The sequence below is a fragment of the Etheostoma cragini genome, chromosome 17, assembly GCF_013103735.1.
Source record: "Etheostoma cragini isolate CJK2018 chromosome 17, CSU_Ecrag_1.0, whole genome shotgun sequence".
NCBI classification, from domain to species: domain Eukaryota; kingdom Metazoa; phylum Chordata; class Actinopteri; order Perciformes; family Percidae; genus Etheostoma; species Etheostoma cragini.
Genome location: NC_048423.1, coordinates 17,499,206 through 17,518,268, shown reverse-complemented (window position 1 = coordinate 17,518,268; position 19,063 = coordinate 17,499,206). Strand labels below are relative to the sequence as shown.

At 42.2% G+C, this 19,063-nt stretch overlaps 1 protein-coding gene across 2 annotated transcripts in view; it reads right to left on the bottom strand.

The window, feature by feature from the left end:
* The window catches only part of ptk7b (protein tyrosine kinase 7b), a 77,789-nt gene extending 60,259 nt beyond the window's left edge, over positions 1 to 17,530 (bottom strand). The window contains exons 1-2 of one of the 2 annotated variants that reach the window (XM_034898054.1): positions 17,205 to 17,530; positions 16,917 to 17,082 (exon numbers count right to left, since the gene is read on the bottom strand). In XM_034898054.1, the coding sequence (XP_034753945.1) occupies positions 16,917 to 17,037 (121 nt within the window). In that variant the 5' untranslated portion in view covers positions 17,038 to 17,082; positions 17,205 to 17,530. Of the gene's footprint in view, positions 1 to 16,916 lie in introns of both variants that reach the window. The other variant, XM_034898053.1, reaches the window with a different exon arrangement.
* Between the last annotated feature and the right edge of the window lie 1,533 nt (positions 17,531 to 19,063).

The following is a 19,063-nucleotide window of genomic DNA, read 5'->3' as shown; positions in this document are numbered from 1 at the left end:
CCCAGATTCCCTGCACTGCTATGAATCCATGGAAATACCTTTCTGACAAGCCTGCCATTTAAAGCTTAAATGAAGAAAAATATCAGAGCTCTGTAACTTCATACTCTGCTGTCTGCAGTGGCGAATATATTCCTTTATCAGTACCCACCTCTTCCCTGTAGCATGTTAAGGGCAAACTTCTTGAAGCACGCTTCACTCAACCAACAACTTACACGCTAAAGCAAACATTAAATGTAAGGTAATCCACAGGCCGGTCCAAAAAGGTATTAGACATTTATTTGTCTATTTTGCAGAGGGAACAGTTATTTCATCTGGATTAGCATAGGTCTGTTGGAATGTGTCCAAAAGAAAAAACACATCAGCTCCTCAAATACCTTCAGTCAACCTCTATTTCAGATTCATGCAGCCACCTGCTCATCGGCGTCGCTATGCGCGTTAACCAAGTTAAAAGGAATTGGCATTACGAGCAGTGTACTGTCTTTACAGGGCCGAGAAGTGGTGAACAGTCAGAGATGCTCTTGCTGTCTCTCAAAGGGCTGTAACAATGTTAAACAGCAGCTTACTGATGCAAACTGCTTAGACCATGTGCCAAAAACAAAAATTACATGAAAATCATTATTGTAGAATTTTCCCCAGGATTCACTCATTTATCATTCCTACAGCATGTAGAAATGTTCTCACTGAACCGAGTAGAAAAGAACAGAGCCTGGAAAAAAAGAAGAAGAAAAAAAAACTGAGGTTTGATTTACAAACTGGAAAAAATCAAATAGCTTGAGGCTTCTTTGGGAACTGGTCTTCGTCATACAGTAATATTCCATCATAAAACACTGAAAATGGGTCATTGTTTATGGCATGCACTGAGTAGTCTGGCAACACTACATTTAACAAGATCTAAAACAAAAAAGCATTTACACCAAATAAGAAGCATATGGTTTCACAATCAATTACAGCTATGTTCTCTCCGGCTCACATTTAACAAGAACCACTTGTTCTCCACTGCACAGCTTCCAGAGGAATCATCTCGCCGCACGGCTCAGTGTAACCTCAGGAACTAGCCACCTAAAAGCAGCCCCCATTCATAAAAACAGATCTTAAAAGAGACATCAGACACACCACAAGATCCCGTATAGTGTTTTCGGTTACATACAGAAGAAGTCATGGTGAAGACTGAATCACTACAAGGGCGGTTAATCATCTTTGGCTCATAAAAACTGTAAAAATGGCAATATGTCACCACTATATTTAGCTGTCAACAACCTATAAACAATATGGGTGAGTGTCAGTTTACAATTAGTACAATAATATAATTGAAAAATCTGAAACCGGGTCAATCTTAGCATCGGATTTAAACTAACCGCAAATCAATGTTCTTCATCAACATGTGAAACACCCAAGCCTTGGCCTACTATTAGTAGGACTCGGCACGCAATTTCTATAAGAATGGGGACTTATGCAGGTTTAAGGCATGCTTAGTAAAAAGTGAAGGAAGATAGAGGAACGTTTGTATTGGTCGAAGTTGAGCTGCTATAATATGCAGCAGTAGCTTCTTTTTTAATTATAACACAAGCAGTGGCCCGGTTGGCTCAGTGGGTAGAGCGGGCGCACATATACATTGAGGTGTATGAGTCGACGCGGGGGTCCAGGGGTTCGAGTCTGACCTGTGACGATTTCCTGCATGTCTTCCCTCTCTCTCTCTCTCCCCTTTCTCACCTAGCCTTCCTGTCCATTAAAGGCGCAAAAGCCCCCAAAATATTCCTAATTATAACACAAACTCAATCAAACTCATAAAGTCACCTTGTAAAATAAACAAATGACTACTATAATTTATGATCCAGCAACCACAAAGCTGGAGTTTTTTTTGATGGTTTCAGAAGGAGTAACTATGAAAATTCTCATCCTCACAGCAATACAAATTTGGCTGCCTGGAAGTTTGAGTGTCCCTTGTAAAAAGCTCGTCAAAATACCTGTCAACCACCTCCACCCACGAGGCTGGGTTTGCTGGGATCAAAGCATCAAAGGCTGATGTGTCCCAGTTTCGAGAGGTATTTAATACATTAATCTGAGAGCACGGGAGGACGGACTCTGGCTCTCTCGCCTCACCTGACCCACAGAGGAGACCAGATCAGGATCAAGTTGGTGAATGCCAGAAGGATCACAACATGGTGACTGGGAGGGGTCTTTTTCAGTTTCTCCCCAAACGCATACAGTCACTTTTACACATGCATGTCATTTCACCAGGGACGTAATTAGCTCCGGCCCACTTTTAGGGTTTATTGTTTTGCTCGAGGATATTCCTGTGCCAACTCAAAGGTGCTCAACTTCCTCCAATTGTCCTCTGAAGGAGTAATTGCATCATATTGCCTTTGTAAATCTGTGAAATGTCAATTCAAGTAATTATTGTCAAAACTTCAATCGTCAAAGGAAGCCATCTTTGTTGTGCCCCTGACCTTTAAAGCACCAATATTAACCTCATTATCAGGTTCATAATGTAGTTTGAGGTTGTACCAGAATAGGTTTCCATGGGTTCATTTTCAAAAAACACCATGTTTCTGTTGTCCTGCACATTGTTGCAGATCCTCTTTTCACCCTGCGTGTTTAGGTCTCCGTTTTAGCTGCAGAGTGACACATCTGACTTCTTTACTCTAGTTGTTGGGAGTCGCGCATGCTCAACTTTGGTCAGTATAAGGCCGGATTAGCTGGGAGACTTCTTCTAGACGAGGGACACTTGTGGAATACCTGCAGAGCAGGGACAGGAAGTAGTTCTTTTGGAGATTATGGATTATTAACTAGTGTGTGTTGTAGCAGTGTTTTTCCATTTAGAACGACCTAGCATGCTTGTACTAGCATGTGCTAAAGTTAGCCCCCTCGTCTCGCCTAGTGACGTAGAAAGCCGTGCAGATTTTGCTCACCTGGAGACTGAAGGCAGAGGACTTTCAGAAACCTGTGTCTCACTCAAAACAGCATGGATAGTTTTTTTTACAAGTTTGTATGCGTGAGGGAGCACCAGAGACACAAGATAACACCCCAAATCCCAGAAAAAGTGATTTATTTCATGATATGGGCACTTTAATCATTCGTTCCAGATTTACAGCTGACATACTTCTGATTAAGAGCCCACACTTCCATCTGTAGTGGCTTAAAACCTGTCCCTGCCGCACTTAGAATCAGGTTAATGCTTGTTAAAGTCCATCTGCAATGAAACCTGATCAGGTGTGTGTGTGTGTGTGTGTGTGTGTGTGTGTGTGTGTGTGTGTGTGTGTGTGACCTTAGCTCCTCTTTGAACCTCTAACCTCTCCTCAGTCTGATGTCCTCCAGGTGCCAAGATTACTGCTGAATTTAAGGTCTTCAACGGGAACCTTTTAGACGCACAGGAAACCACTGTCCAATTTTATGGACTCACCCACCAGGAGCATTCTGTCCTAAAAGTTACTTTGATATACAGTCTGCAGCCAAACCTTTCACTCATCTGATTTCCAGCTGTGAGACGAAAAGCAGGAGGCAGCTCATGTCCGACTTGTGGATGGAAATTCATGTTCAGGTTTTCTAGTTACTTTGGGAAATAGCAAAAAAAACATTCTCTCCCAAGTTACAACTCCTTGGATGTGAAAAAGCAACGATTCTGCCCTCAAGTTAATGTGTGTGCCTTCATCTGCCTCCCGACCTTTCAGAACATCATTTAGACAATGTCAGGCTTCATGACCATGCTGTCTGGGGCATTTTAAAGTTGTTCACCGTAAGCCAGATGCAATCTCACTAAGTGTAAAAACAAAGAATCCCAAACGGCAACCTCCAAGTAACACCTTTCTTAAAAAAGAACTAATGTGAGTGTAAGTTTGTGAATGTGAGTGTTTACTGAGTGAAACGGGGGGGCTGGGGCCAACAGCTGTGGGAGACTTTAATATACTCTGCATATTCTTTGAATCTCTCTCATCGTGTCCTTGCACTGGGGAACTTGCTAATGTTTAATGCCTTTTGAAGAGCCACAGAGTTTATAAAAAAGAAAGAAAAAAAGAGTTACAGAGCCAGACAAAAAGATCAAACAAAGAGAAAGTGAGGGAGGAAAAGCTGCAGGACATGCAAATCGTTCTCTTGTAAGAGATGAGAAACATCTGTGACAGTGTCTGTGAATAGTAGTGTTTGTTCAACTCATAACTCATTAACTCATGGAAATCTGTAGACTTGCTTTTCTGATAAAGGTGAAGTAATCCTATTGTTAAAGATATTTCTATGAGATCCAAAAAACAAGACAGGGAAAAACTTCAGCTACCATGTTGTGTGTCTTCCGTTTTTGTTGTGCATGTGAGGAAAGCTGCGAGGAGTATTTGATTGTCACTTGACACAGATACAGTTTGAACACGACATATTTTTTAAAGCAGACAGGATGGTTTCTCTACCCTCTCTTTCACCAGAGGGTAAGGCACTTGCTGTTCCAGAGACAGACAGTAGCTTTCTCCCATCAAAGCACGCCACAGTTTCAAAGAGTGTGAGGGAGAAATAGAAAAGGAGAGTGAGGAAGCGAGAGCAAGAAAGAGAGAGGTGCACCCGTAGCTCGTGTGTCATCTGACCTCATTTCAAGATGGACCTGTGAGGTTGTAGGGAAGGCAGGGGTGTAGCTTTCACTGCAACCTTTTCTTCTTTGCGTCTTACGAAATGACAGGACGAGAAGGCACACACAAAGGCAGAGTAAGACGTCTGCCTGGAAACCCTCCACAGAGAGATGAAAGGGCCCCGGTGAAGTCATCGTGCAAAAACGCAACTTGCAGAAATATTCAATCTCTGAATAATGGCAGAGAGTATTTTACCAAAAGACAGAGAAAGCCGAGATACAGAAAAGGTTTGGTCTTTCTAATCTTGTTATGCGTTACAGACAGCATCACATGCTCTGCCGTTCCTAATGCAGCAACAAACTCACTTAAAATGTTATCCCAAGATGAAGAAGCATCACCAGATGTGTGTAACAATTATAAATAAGGAGCAAAAAGTGACGTAAGAAACTAACTTAAGAAACTGCAAAATGCATGCATCTGTGGTTGCACGGAAAGCTCCGCTGACCCAACTCAACACACACTGTAAATAAAGTAGCAGGTCTACTTGGTTTAGACTTGGGTTTCCTGCAGAGTCCAATCAATGCTGGAGCATCCCAGGACCAACAATGCACTCACTATAAAATAAAATACGGACAGGTACCCACAGGTGCACAAGCTGCATGTGTATATCCCACTAACACATGCGCGTGGCTTCGGTCTGCTTTACATATTTTTCCAATTCCAGAGGCAGTCAAAGCACCGTGCATTCAGCGGCACTGAGCCCCTGGAACCCCGCCCCCCCCCCCAAAAAAAGAAAATCTGCACCACAGGAAGTCAACAACCGAACAGCCGTCTGCCTTCTTTTGCCAAGGCCGTGGTCCAGATCCTCAGGGAGAAGGCAGCCTTTGCCCTCCATCCTGACACCCCCCCACACACACACACACACACACACACACACACACACACACACACACACACACACACAGAGAGAGAGAAAAGACCATGGCCCTCTGTCTGGGTCCTGACCTAGATGAGGACACAAAGCAGTGGTGAAAGCTGTAGCGTGAAACAGGGAGGACGCTGTGGAAATCCTCATCCGCTCTGACGTAACGCCAGGAGGAAAGAACCACAACAAATTATCTGCTTCCTCTGGCACAGGAGGGGGGAGCAGGGGACCATTGTCAATTGTCAGACACAACACGGGCATTTCTATCTGTCGTCACCTCAACAGATAAGGGCAGGAAGCACTGTCCTGTGCTCCCCAATCAACAAGGCTGTGTAAGATGCACCTGCACAGAGCATCCCACTGTAGTGCTGTGTAACATTTTTGTATTATTTGGTGTGTTTGTCCTCTGTGGGGATCGGACAATGTGGGGTTTTGAGGCCAAATACTGATGTTTTTGCCTGAGGCTGTGACAATGACTGGAAATTACATTTCATTTCATCCACCTTCCATTTCATATCTGCCAGGAATAATTCATACTAGCAACAATAATCAGTGTACATTTGTGTATGAAATTTGTCACTATGAATGTCTTAAGTGACATTTTCATTTTCAAGTAATTTCTTTTAAGAAATATGCCAGACATTTATTTCAAGCAAGGTGGGTAGTCTCCACTGTTATTGCATGACGAAACTGGCACAAAGTTATCTTAAAATAGGTTCAGTCATTCAAATTTAGCAAGTTTGTAATTCAACAGGATAGACTGCAGGCTTAGACAATACGGCTCTTTGGATGCTTTATATAGACCTTAGTGGTCCCCTAATACCTTATCTAAGTCTCTTTTATATAGACCTTAGTGGTCCCCTAATACCTTATCTAAGTCTCTTTTATATAGGCATTAGTGGTCCCCTAATACCTTATCTAAGTCTCTTTTATATAGGCATTAGTGGTCCCCTAATACCTTATCTAAGTCTCTTTTATATAGGCATTAGTGGTCCCCTAATACCTTATCTAAGTCTCTTCCCCAAAAGTCAGCCTTGGTGCAGAATTACAGCCTCTAGAGCCAGTCCCACAATGAGCTTTCCTTAGTATGTGCCATTTCTGTAGTCTGTAGCTTTTGAGGAGAAGAGGGAATCCTATGAGGTCATAAGGGGCAAGATTCCAGATCGGCCCATCTGAGCTTTCCTTTTCTCGAAAGGCAGAGCAGGACACACAGGGCTCGGTTTACATCTATTGCCATTTCTACAACTGGGAGGACCATAGGCAGGCTTGGGGAAGGCATAATAATGTTAAAAAACATCAAAGTGACATTTTCATGGCATGGGATCTTTGAAAATAAAATAAAATAAATCCCTAAAATAAAAAACAACAATCATGCTCGCCCCCGAAGACATTTATCCTTGGCGGAGTGCAAAATCCTTTTAAAAACAGCTTCTAGAAGGTGCAACACTAAAATCCTTAATGGAAACCAAGAACAAACATGTTCATGCAGAAAAACAGCCAGAGTTGTTTCGATCAAGTATTCTGTACATTAGAACTGGGCAGTATGGAGAAACTCAAATATCACAATATATTTCACAAATATTTGTACATTGAGATTTTTGATAAATAATCATCAGTAAAGTAGATATGACTAAATGGTTAAAGGCAAATATTAGAACAGTTGCAACAGTCTGGTAAGTTCAGAAAATGACATCACCTTACTGTTATGCAGCCTTTAAAACCAGGAAAAGACTAAACTTATGCCATTTTACAGTATCTAGAATCTAAGACAATATCTAGTCTCATATCAATATATTGATAGAATATCAATACATTTCCTAGTTCTACTGTACACACACACACACACACACTCCACAACAAAAGCTACACTGTGGAAGGATGGAGGGAATAATGCCAGGCAAACAGGAAGCACCTTCCCACAGCAGATGTTACAGGACTAACCTGGGACCTCTTGTTGTTCTGGTAAAACCCAACCAACCAACCAACCGATTCTCTCCTGACAGGAAACCTATCTATAAAACATAAAAACAGCGTTTGGAGGCATTTTGTCAGAAATATGCACGTGTCACAAGCCAGAGCCCTGACACTGAGTAAAGAACCAGATTGGTGTGCGCCAGTACAAACTTGAGAGAGAAAGACAATTAGTTTGGATATAAAAACAACGTCCCCACAGGAGGGGTGTGAATCTTCACGATTTGATTATGATTCAGAATCCCGATGCATCACAAAGCTCAATAACGTCTGAACACAGCCGACAAAAAGCAAACAAAGAAAAGCAGCGACCCAAAAATCAACAAGAGAAATGTGTATGTTCCATTGTACAGTAATTGTTTTTTTGAAAGGTTGTCATTCAATAAAAATAAAAAATAAAACCTTTGAAAGAAAAACAACAAGTAACATCAATAGCCAATAACAGATTGTGGTCTGTCACTGAATCGATGCAGAATTGTCCAGGTCTGCACCGTGATGCAATGATTCACATCAACACTCCCACAACTGGGCTAATTGCAGCTCCTTGCCATCAGGACGATCGCTTCCCCAAACACCGAGCAAAGAGGTGCAGATTAAACTAAACTTCCTCATGCAGCAAACCTACTCAGTCTGCCTCTGCTGTGCCATCCCTCTGTCAGAAATGATTAAGAAAACACTGAAGTCGGGCTTCTATGCAGACTCAAAAGGAGGTTCAGTTAGAGGACAGCAGAGAGGAGGACGGGGGGGAGTCAGTAGTTGGCATAGCTTTTAAAACTGTAACAAACTAAGTGAAACGGAGCAGAGGAAGGTGAAACAGAGTGCGAGCACAGCAGCAGCGGAGGGGAAACTAGATGAAGCTGGGGAGGCTGGTGAGGTTACTTAACATAATTTGAACCACAGACAATAACAATGTTGGCTGTGTAACGAGCTTCCCTCTCTGCTCTGGTAATTACTGTCTGCTAATACAGAACAATGCTGACCATAATGGGCTAATGCGGATGGGTGTAGTGGCCGCAGAAGAAGAGATCGTCAAATGTAGTCGGGTAACAGATCTCGGGTCAGCAGAGGTTTCACTGGATGAGTATGAAGCTAATAAATACATCTAAGTCTGCAAACAGGGCAAACTGCAAAAAAGATTCAATCAATTCTGAAAAAGTTACAATAGCAGAGGAAAGGTGAACAACAAATCCACCGTTACACATTTTTGAACAACCCAAACAGCTTAGGAGTACTGCAAAGGGCTACAGGTTTAATGTGTCTAGAGAGCAGAAGCGGTGAATGAATAAATGAATAAATGAATGAATGAATAAATGAATGAATGAATGATATTTTGGGACCATAGGGTGCTTGTCTACTGTAGTAAAGTAATGTTGGAGATTTCTATTAATGAGCTGGGCCCGTTTAGTTATTTGGCGTTTTCCTTTGTCTTATTCCTCCCGTTAAGTCGTCTTCTACATTATATCTCATTGAGATATTTCCAGCGCAGCAGAGACAATGAAGTTTGGTAGGAAAAATATGACATACACCATTATATACACACACACCTGTCAAGGTAGCTTAACCAAATATTTTCTAAATGAGAAAACTAATTAATTCAACTAATTAAATACGGTGACACTTTGTACAATCTTTTGTGAACAGTGTTTTTAACTCGCACAGACTAAGACAAAGAAATCTCCAACTGGACCATCCCCCAAAACGAGTTCAGGGACATTTCTTTCAGGGACAATTTAAAAGGAAAATTCTTTTTGGTTAGAACAAGTGAAAAGATACTGATCCTCCTCAGCCTGGGAGAACACCAGTGATAGTATGGCACTTGATTCAAATCCAAAATGTATGAGCGTGGATTCTAAGGAACCGGAAAGCTCTAAAACATTCACAGGCTTCCCGCGCCAAGAGCTGATAAAGCCACAAGCTCGTGTCATACATTATGCTGGCTCCATCGTACAGAGCAGGTCCGAGCTCCGCAAGTACAGTCAGGTACCAGGACCGGGCGGTTAACGCAGTACAGCCTGCTATGGGGACGGAGCTGGCCTTTTAAGCTCCAACCCACAGCGGAAAGACGACCTGCTGCATAAGGAGCACCGCCAAACACAACACAGAACGAATAAACTGAATGGTACAGTAAATGAGCACTGCTACCGGGACATGCAAACCACTGAAGGTAAACACAGTCTCTTCAAACAACAACTGGGCCCTCTGCAAGGTCAGTTGTAGCCCGCTGACCCCATTCATTAGAAGATCAAACACAGTCTGAAGGCCCTTCCCATTAAAAGCCAGTGGCCTTTTCAGCCTGTTTAAACCGGCTGGTGTGGCAGGGAGGAGCTGAGGACTGATTGAGAGCTGCCTGATGTCACTCTGCCTGTGGCCCGTTGCTAAGATGAGTTCATTCAACACCGGGACACAAAGAGTTAATGGCTGCTTGGATTATGCAATGGCATGCCAGACGCCATTCTCCTCTCCAGCCCTCCTTTCTACCCCACCTCCCCTTCAAACGGGCTCAAGCCAAATTAGGCATTCCTGCACGTTTCGATCAAATGCATTTGAATGCAGTGGCAGCGCTGTGCATGCTTTGGCACCGGCGTGGGAACAAAACAGGGATTTTGTTTCACTCTGAAGGCAAGCCTGCCTCACCAGGGCCTCACACCTGTCATGTTGGGGGAAAGTTGTCGTAAAGATTTACAACTGTCATAGTGGGTTATATCTGCAACGGCGAACCAACAAAACAGCTGTATTCATCAAATGTGAACATGAAACCAAAGGTTATCACTATCATATAGCAGATGAGGGATCCAGCAACTGCAAATCAGACAGGGTTGAAGTTAAAGGAATTTGCCACCGTTTGTTGAAATAGGGCTTATCACGGTCTTATCTAGCTGTATGTAGGTGGGCAGATGCATTTTTTGTCTAAGTCCATGCATTGTTTTAGTCCGGTGCAACACCGGCAGAGCCGCCACTAGTTAGCTTAGCGTAGTAAATGGAATCCTATGTTGCCGGTTAGCATGTTGAGAGTTAAAGTGAGCCAACAAAAAAAACAACCACAACTTAATGACTTCTTCTGGCCTGCGTATTCACAACGAGTACAAATAGCAGTGCGTATTAAGCCGAGACAATTTCCTAGGCAGACATTGATTTGGGACTATATTGGGTGGAAGCATAACCTAGATCACGCAGCAACTTCTGTCAGCATACCCGGCGTGAATAGCTGGCTATTTTTCTACAGTAGACAGTGATGAACATGGCGGGTTTTGTGAGAGACGAGGAGGATGACTTCTCAGACAGTAGACCATAACTAATAGCATAAGCAGAGTTTTCAGAAGAGGAGCTGCGTGCATCGAAAATAGAACGAGAGGAGGAGGAGGCTGCGATCACTCAACAGCCCGAGGACGTGAGACATCCTGCACTCCTTAACCTTTTTTCCCCCCGTGTGATAAAGTCACCTGGGAAAAACGCAGAATGGACCCAATAAACAGCTGTCCACAGAGTAAGTGATTACTGACCGGACCAGACCATAATAAGCCTTATTTCAACAAATGATGGCGTGTTCCTTCAAAAGACGGTCAGCAAATGCAACTGATAAGATGACAATAATGTCACATTAGTGAAGGATCACTGCCTTTACCTATCATAGCTCAAACTAGAATGAGTCCGCCACCCGGTTCCAACCAGGGACGTTAGCATCGTAGCCCTTTAGCCAGAGCCCTCCGTGTTGGCGCCAGGTTTGACACCTTTAGATGGGGTCTTTTTCTTTTTTTAAATAAATGTATATATGACGGGATTGGGTAGGTTTTCCAAAAATCTCGGACAAATAAAGATTTCCAGCTTTAACCTTGGAAACATGTTACTTAGATCTCCTAAAATATAACACAAGTACAGCTGAATCCTAAACATGTATCGCTTGTATTATTAAAACTCACTACTAGGGCTGCAACTAATGATTATTTTCATTATCGATTATTCAATTCATACATTTGTCTGTAAAACAGTCAAATGGAAACAGTCCAGAAAATGCCTGTTGTAAATCCAAATAGCCCAAGGAGATGTCTTAAGATGTCTTGCTTTGTCTGACCAGAACCCAAAGAGATTCACTTACTGAGGTGTATGACATCAGGAAAGCATCATCATTTGAGAAGCTAGAACTAGTTATTATTACAAAAATAACAAAGGATTATCAAAATTATTGCCGATTCATTTTCTGTCAATTCACTTATTGATCAATAGACTAATGGTCGCAGCTGAATGGACTGGACCGCTTTTCTAGTCTCAACAACTACTCAAAGCGCTTTCACAAGGTGCCATCATCAGATAAACACTCACACACATTTACACTTCGACAGCGCAGCATCGGGGGAAACTCAGGGTTCAGCGTCTTGACCAAGGACACACATGGGACTGCAGGTCCAGGGATCGAACCGCCAACGTTCCAAATGGCACGCTGAATTATAAAGACATTTCTTTAAAAACAAAAGCTTTTGTTTGGGATCATTTGTGTTTTGCAATGTTCAGAAGCGATTTTCAGGACTTAAGCGTTGGGAAATTACAAAGCTCTTCAAGCATACTATCCCACTGAAGCATGGCAGCAAGTAATTGGAAACACCATGGATCTAAAAAGAAAAAAAACTTTGCAGAACATAACAACAAAGTCAGCAGCAGGGTCAGGGTCCAGGCTTACCACTCCTCCAGCCAGGACAGGAGACAGAACTGTGCTTGCAGGCACCAAGTCAACAAACAACCGCAATCCCTTCAGACAAGACTGGCAACCACGAGGGGCAACAGACCAACTACGACAGGAAAGATAGAAAAACAAACGGACATCTACAAGGCCTGACTCCAATCACAACCACAGGGTCCAACAGCAGAGCCAGCAAAACCACTAACACATGAGCCTCAGCCAGCGTGCAGGAACTCTGTCACATGCACATACACACAGTGCACGGGTCATTAGGTGCAGTAATCAGCATTTAAAGCTTGGAGCTCGGTCCTCGCAGGCCTTGCTTATTTGGTTTTATTGATGACAAGAGGCCAACAGGGATCCACAGAGGGCAGTGGTCATTATGAACTGTGGGTATTTTTCCGGTCTGACCAAAGTAAAAGAGCTTCAGTCTTCCTCTAAAAAATCAGCAGGTATTCCTACCCACACATACCAAACATTAAATGTTGCAGCTCGGAAAATATTAGCCAGTACGACATCTTATAAGCTATCGCAACCATTGTTCTTTCATTAATCTGTACCTCTGGCTGGTGAGTGTCGGTTCTGGCAACAACTGATCCATAACCTTTTAAATGATTCCAATCAACACATTTAAGAAACGCCAGCAAAAAAATAAAAAAATAGAATGAAGACAAAATGAAGCATTTTTTTCCCTTTTGGTCAAGCAGTTAATATGTTAGAAGACAAATAAGTGTAGTGAGGACAATATCAATAAGAAAGGAAAATGTGTTTTTACATCCCAATTCATGCAACCTTGCTTCTCTCAGTTGCATTTCATTTGTGCTACTGAAAAGAAAAGAAAAAGAAAAAGGCGTGATGTGGGTGAAGGCATCATGTAGCTGTCAAATGGGACAACGTTGCTCATGTTTGATTAAACTGGAAGACACAGTGCATACATACATTTATGACAGCGTTGCATGTTTTCAATTGAGCCAGACATATATCTTTGCTAGAGGCTCTTTTCTCCCTCACTCCTCTTTGAGATCTTTAAAGATGGCAGACCTTTATCAGTTTTAGGGTCATGGGCTGGACGAGAGAGAAACGAGGAGACACAGGCACATCAATTTAGAACTGACAGGGAACACAAACCTGAGATATTGGGTAGCCATGATTGAAACCTCTGAGAGTGCAAGAAGATCCTCCCCTGGGAGAAGAGCCCTATACAACGGAGTGAGTGCAAACTGCACATACCAACTGTGTGTAAAGAAGTTCAAAAGGCTTCACCTAAACCGGAATGAACATAGTCTGATAAATGACCAGAAACTAGAGCCATGAGAGACCTAGGTAAATCCTCCCCCAGTCTCACGACTTGTGCTACCAATCAACCTCCTGGATGTGCACAACCACAGAAGAGAGAGTCGGATCTTATTATCAGGGTTGCATGCATGTGGTCTTCTACGGTATTTCTATTTACCGGGAAGATAAAATGACGCTACATAGTAAAATATAAACTAATCCAATAGAGCTCCACAAACCAGGGCTGGGTTAAATTGTTGAAAGCAATATCCCAATATTAACAAGAAGATTTTCCAGAAGCGGGATCTGTTTCTGCGTATACGTCAGCTGGTAAATAGGCCTATACTGATCATTTTAAGTTCCATTTAGTTTGAAACTAAAATATAAACTTGTTAAACGCTAACATAGGATCATATCACGATATGACTGCAAATCAATGGCAGGTAATACTGAATTATCGCCCAGCACCTACACGGCCTGTACTCACATGAGTCACCGCCTTGCTCTGCCATACCAAAGCGACCCACTGGTGTGGTGGGAACTTCATTCTTCACAATCATTTATAATGACAAATAAATGGCTGATAAATTAATATTTTAAAAATGACTGTCAACCATGTTAGGAGGTTGGGCGTTGCAGAGTTTGTCCACCAGAGGGCGCTCTACACGACCATGTTGGCAACGATTATTTTTCTGTCTTTTTGGTCAAAGGGCTTTCATATCTTAGGTTTGTATTTTTATAAATTTTATTTATCAGAACTTTAATATATTTTGATGTTCCTCTGTTCTGTTGGGACGATAAAACAAATTATCATCATATCATTTTAGTGAGAACTCATAAATAACTACAAATAACCAATGTTAGGGAAATCTGTTTATGTTTGATTACGGGTTTCCGGATTTCTGTTATATTACAAAAAATAATAATCCAGAAACGCGTGACAGACACACATACAGATATATATAAAAATCGGCCGATTTATATTGGAATGTTGGGTTTTCAAATAACTTTAATACCTATAATACGTATCTGCCTTAAAAATCCTTAAATCGGTCGGGCTCTAATCCCACCCCCCACTATATATTCCTGTGTTTATTTAGGCCTCAGCCTTTCATCCCGTCTGAATCAAAGTATTCAGAGAACCAGGCCCAGTGTGGAGCCAAACATCCTCTGGGCAAAGCAGGGTTAATAAGAGCCAAGCATATGGATTTTTTTTATAAAGCAGCTGTGGGTGGGCATGCCAACAAAACAAAACCCCCCAAAAAAGAACCCCATGGTATTTTCTCAGCGCCAGTCTCCAGCTGAAACAGTATGCTACATATTAGCTTAATGGACCTTCTGATAGAAGCAATGGAACCACCACTTAGTAAAACACTGGTCGATTCTTAAATACAGAAGAGCTTCTAAACAACACACACTTCCTGTATCCTTTAAATTCCTATGCAAAACACCATGCATTTGTTGACCGGACAACAGATCCATTACACTGATCTAATAACTTACACTGTGGTCTGCTACTCCTGCAGTTTCGTGACATCATCTTGTTTTACATTGTGTTATGGAAGCCAGAGAGAAGATACAAGTCAATAAAGCCTGGACTCACTATTAAATTCCATGAAGAAACATAAATGCACACCTAAAAAAAAATCACCATGAGGTGAATATTAGTGTTTACACAGGCATCCAAATTATTAATGCGCATAGGAGAAAATACAAATCCTCTCCAGCTGCAACATAAGGGAGAGCGAGATCAAAGAGGAGTGTGTGAATATGTTACTTAAACATTTCAAATCTAACTGAGCTCCTCGCCAATGAGCCCAGCCGTTTCTTCACCAACATACATCCGAAATGAGATTGCCTCGACGAAGCAGGGGGAAACGGGAATGAGAAACACACTGCGAGACGTGGACACGGGGTGGAAGGAATAAATAGGCAGATAGATCGAGAGATGCTGCATTAACATTATGGACATTAACTCCATAAGTGGCTTTCATCTGCTCAGAGCTGCTTCAGGGGCACGGCACTGGTCGACTACAAATAGAGACTCGATCAAGATACAGAAAAGCAAAAGAGCGGAAGGGGAAAAACAGAGCCATTAGCGTAACCTAAAAATAAAACAAGATCTGGGTAAATATTTGATCACATTGCCCAGACCCTGCAGATCAGACGCCCCTTGAGGAACACGGTGTGTTTGGTGTGGACAGCTTCATGTGGGAATAAAGCCACAATAAAAACACTGTCTCATTCGCTGCCATTTCTGGCCTTTGCATTGCTTCAACATATTCAGGACTTTCTAAAGCAGGCTAAAACGCGAGGCTGTCACAACAGTACCTGGCCTGGCTCTTTTAATGAATCTTACAAACACAAACCCATTGCAGCCTCCATCTCCCCTGCTGCCTGCACACAGAGGACACATTCATCCCAAAGTGGGCACCATGAGGAGACTGGAGGGGGGGGGGCGACAGACACTTCAACTTAAAGGAATTTTTCAGCCACTCTGGCTATCACGGCTGTGTTGAAAGCAAAGGCAAACACAATCTGTGCTGGTCTACGTTTCAGTCCACATGTGGAGATCAGATAAAACTGACTGAGTTTTGACATGATGAGCGGTGAGTTAATGAGCCTGATCTTTGGCAGGATAAGAGCATTCTTTGCACAAACTAGGAAGGATCTTTTCATGGCTTTACTCACACTGCAGCCAAGGTTATGAACTTTTAAAAGGATGGGACAATGTCGGGGGTGCGCTGCGTCATGTTAATTTTTTCTAGCCGTTTTTTTTTTGGATAACAAAAGCAGAAGCTGCTCTCCACCAGTGCATATGAATGGCACCCATGAAAGCATGCCAAGCTGGGGCTCAGAGAGGCAGTTCAAACATGCAAACAGAGCTATGAATATGATCATTTGAAATGGCATATCCAATGTGTTATGTGAGGATAAAGTATGCTCCTGGGAATATATAACATGACAATGCTGCCTTCAGTGATGGATGGAAACCTCCCATGCCTCTGCTCCAGATTATAATTGAATTACAGTGTAACTAGAGTAAAATGTAAACGGACAGGCTGTTGCTATATTGCACATTTTTTCTCGTTTTTAGTTATATACTGTGGATGAAATCATCTGACATTTTGAAATTCCAAATACTTTTTATCCAAGCTGGGGTTAATGGGGGAGGGGTTCCCCTACCTCTAAACCACCTCCCCCCTCCCCCCCCAAAAAACAAATAGTTACATTTTAACTAATAGGCTACAAACAGTTTTTATTTTTTTAAGAATGACAAAAAGCAGCTATAACTGTGACTTTCACTCTTCCCTCACTGTGCATGCAGTAGGTCCAAAGAACAAGGCTAACTGAAGCCAGCAACAGCAAAAAATCCTTGGGAAAAGCATGGAGGTCTACGTCGGAGTCTGCTACAATAAGTAGAATTTGAACGTTTTTGTGTTGTTTTGCAGCCTCTGGATGAATGGAAATAAATAGAAATGTAAGCGTACCGTGTGTTTGACATGTACAGTAGCGTGTTACCAACCTTGTAGGAAGATAATACCGACGACGTACAGCTTCTCCGCCGGTGGTTTCCTCCGGTTAATCACCGCGGGGTTTCTGCTGCCTTCCCTCCGCCGGTTCTCGCTCCGTCCTGGTAGATCCATGGCCGTCCTGGTGCTCCGCGGCTCCCCGGCGCTGTTCTCTGGCGACTACGGGAGAGCCGTAGGGCGAAAAGGAAACGTCAAAGAGAGTCGTGCGTCACCGTGTGCGTACAGGTAAACTAACCCCGTTACCTGCGCAGGTCTCCGGGGAAGCCAGACGGCCAGCTCACCTTGTTGTTTAGGAAACTAGCAGGAACAAGGCAGAGACATGTGGGGACGGACGCTTCGGTTTACAGGCCAGCCACACAAACGACTTCAGACGAGTTTAGAATGAGGAGCCCCGCGGAAAGTTTCAAGTTAAACTTCCAGGTTGGTTACGGGACGGAGGGTGGATGTGTGGCTGTATAAGCCACTTGGTTCATTACAACCCGGTGTGTACCCGCTGTCTGCCTCCCTCCACAGCCGCCGACCGCCGGACCACAGTTCAGTCTTCTACAAGAGAGAGTTTGGCTCCGCGGTGTTTCCAAGTTGGCTTCCTCCCACTCGCCTGTGTGTGTGTGTGTGTGTGTGTGTCTGTGTTTTTTTACACAAGCGTCAAGTTGGCCGAAACAAGACATACGTGTTCCTGCAAAGAATTTCAAAATAAATGTTAGAAAGTGTAATTTCCCTCACTTTTTTTTAATTTTTTTTTTATTTGTTGCAACCGTAGGCCTACTTTCTAAAAAATAGATTCATAGATTATTTGTTTTTGTATTTATTTATTCAACGGTTTAATTTTTGTTTGGTAAAATTTTGTGTCCACGTGTGTAGACAATATTAGAAAAAGCAGTTGACAACGTAGGCCTACATTTTGAGCATAATCACCATATGTAGAACTTTAATATTGTTCTGTCTTTTTTTTAATTTGCCACTCTTGAGTTTCCACATTTAACATACATTATAGGTTGTAATTTCCTGACTTTCATGAGCAAATACGTTTTTGTTTAATAGTTTTTTTTGTTACTTGTGTTTTGGTGTTTTATTATCAATTTAGCTCTCTTTAGATAAACAGTAGGCCTACAGATCCACACAACAACCCCTCAACAGTTTCACCTGTGTGGTTCCGTAGGCCTACATGTATGTCATGTACAAAAAAAAATTACGTTTTATTTTGAAATTAAAACATCCTGTATTAAGCTGTGTATGTGTGGTAGTTTGATGTGGATTCCCTATTTCCCTACAGTGCAGCTTCCGGTGCCCGTACCCGACCTGCATAAGGCAGGCAACACTGCGACCCCCTGGTTCAACCTGATTACTGTTTACTTCACCTGAACATGTACACAATACAAACAATGCATTACAAATAATAAACCCAGCATGTCTTTATGTCCCAAAGATTAAATATCTTAGTACTAAACAGATTTTTCATTGTACAATTGTCCAATTTAATTTGCCTTTTTCCAAATCCATTGACAGTTCGCAGGGCCTTTGTCTATTTATGCTGTTACAATCTATCAACATTTATTCATGTAAATTACTTTCTTGATATGAATTACTTTTTGTTTATCATTCTACATATAATCTTCTATAATAGTTGACTCAATAACACTAATATGTATGTTTATTATGCATGTAGGGACTAACTGTAGATGACTCCTGCAAGGAAATTGAAATTTCCAGCATCAGTTTTAGCAAGAATACAGTATAAAGATAACAATAATAACAGTAATAATCATAATATATAACAATAACAACAAGAGCATTCGTCAATAAAAAGACATAAAAATACATTACCGATAAATAATGTATAATATTTCTGATTGTGATTAATGTAATGATTTTTTGGGGGGGTTATAATCTTTTTCTTTTCACATTGCTCCCAGATCCCAGTTAAAGTAACATGGAAGCAGCCCATTCTATACAGTCAAGAGTTTGACAAGTAATAAATGGCACAAACCCAGAGAGTCCTGCCTGTGCAAACACATCAGTCTCACCTTTAGGGGACAGCCCCTGCTGGCACTACCCGTAGTACTACAGTGTGTGTGGGACTGGGGACATGCTGCTGGTCCAGCTGGAACCAGGATGGCTGATAGAAACATGCAGTCAACCC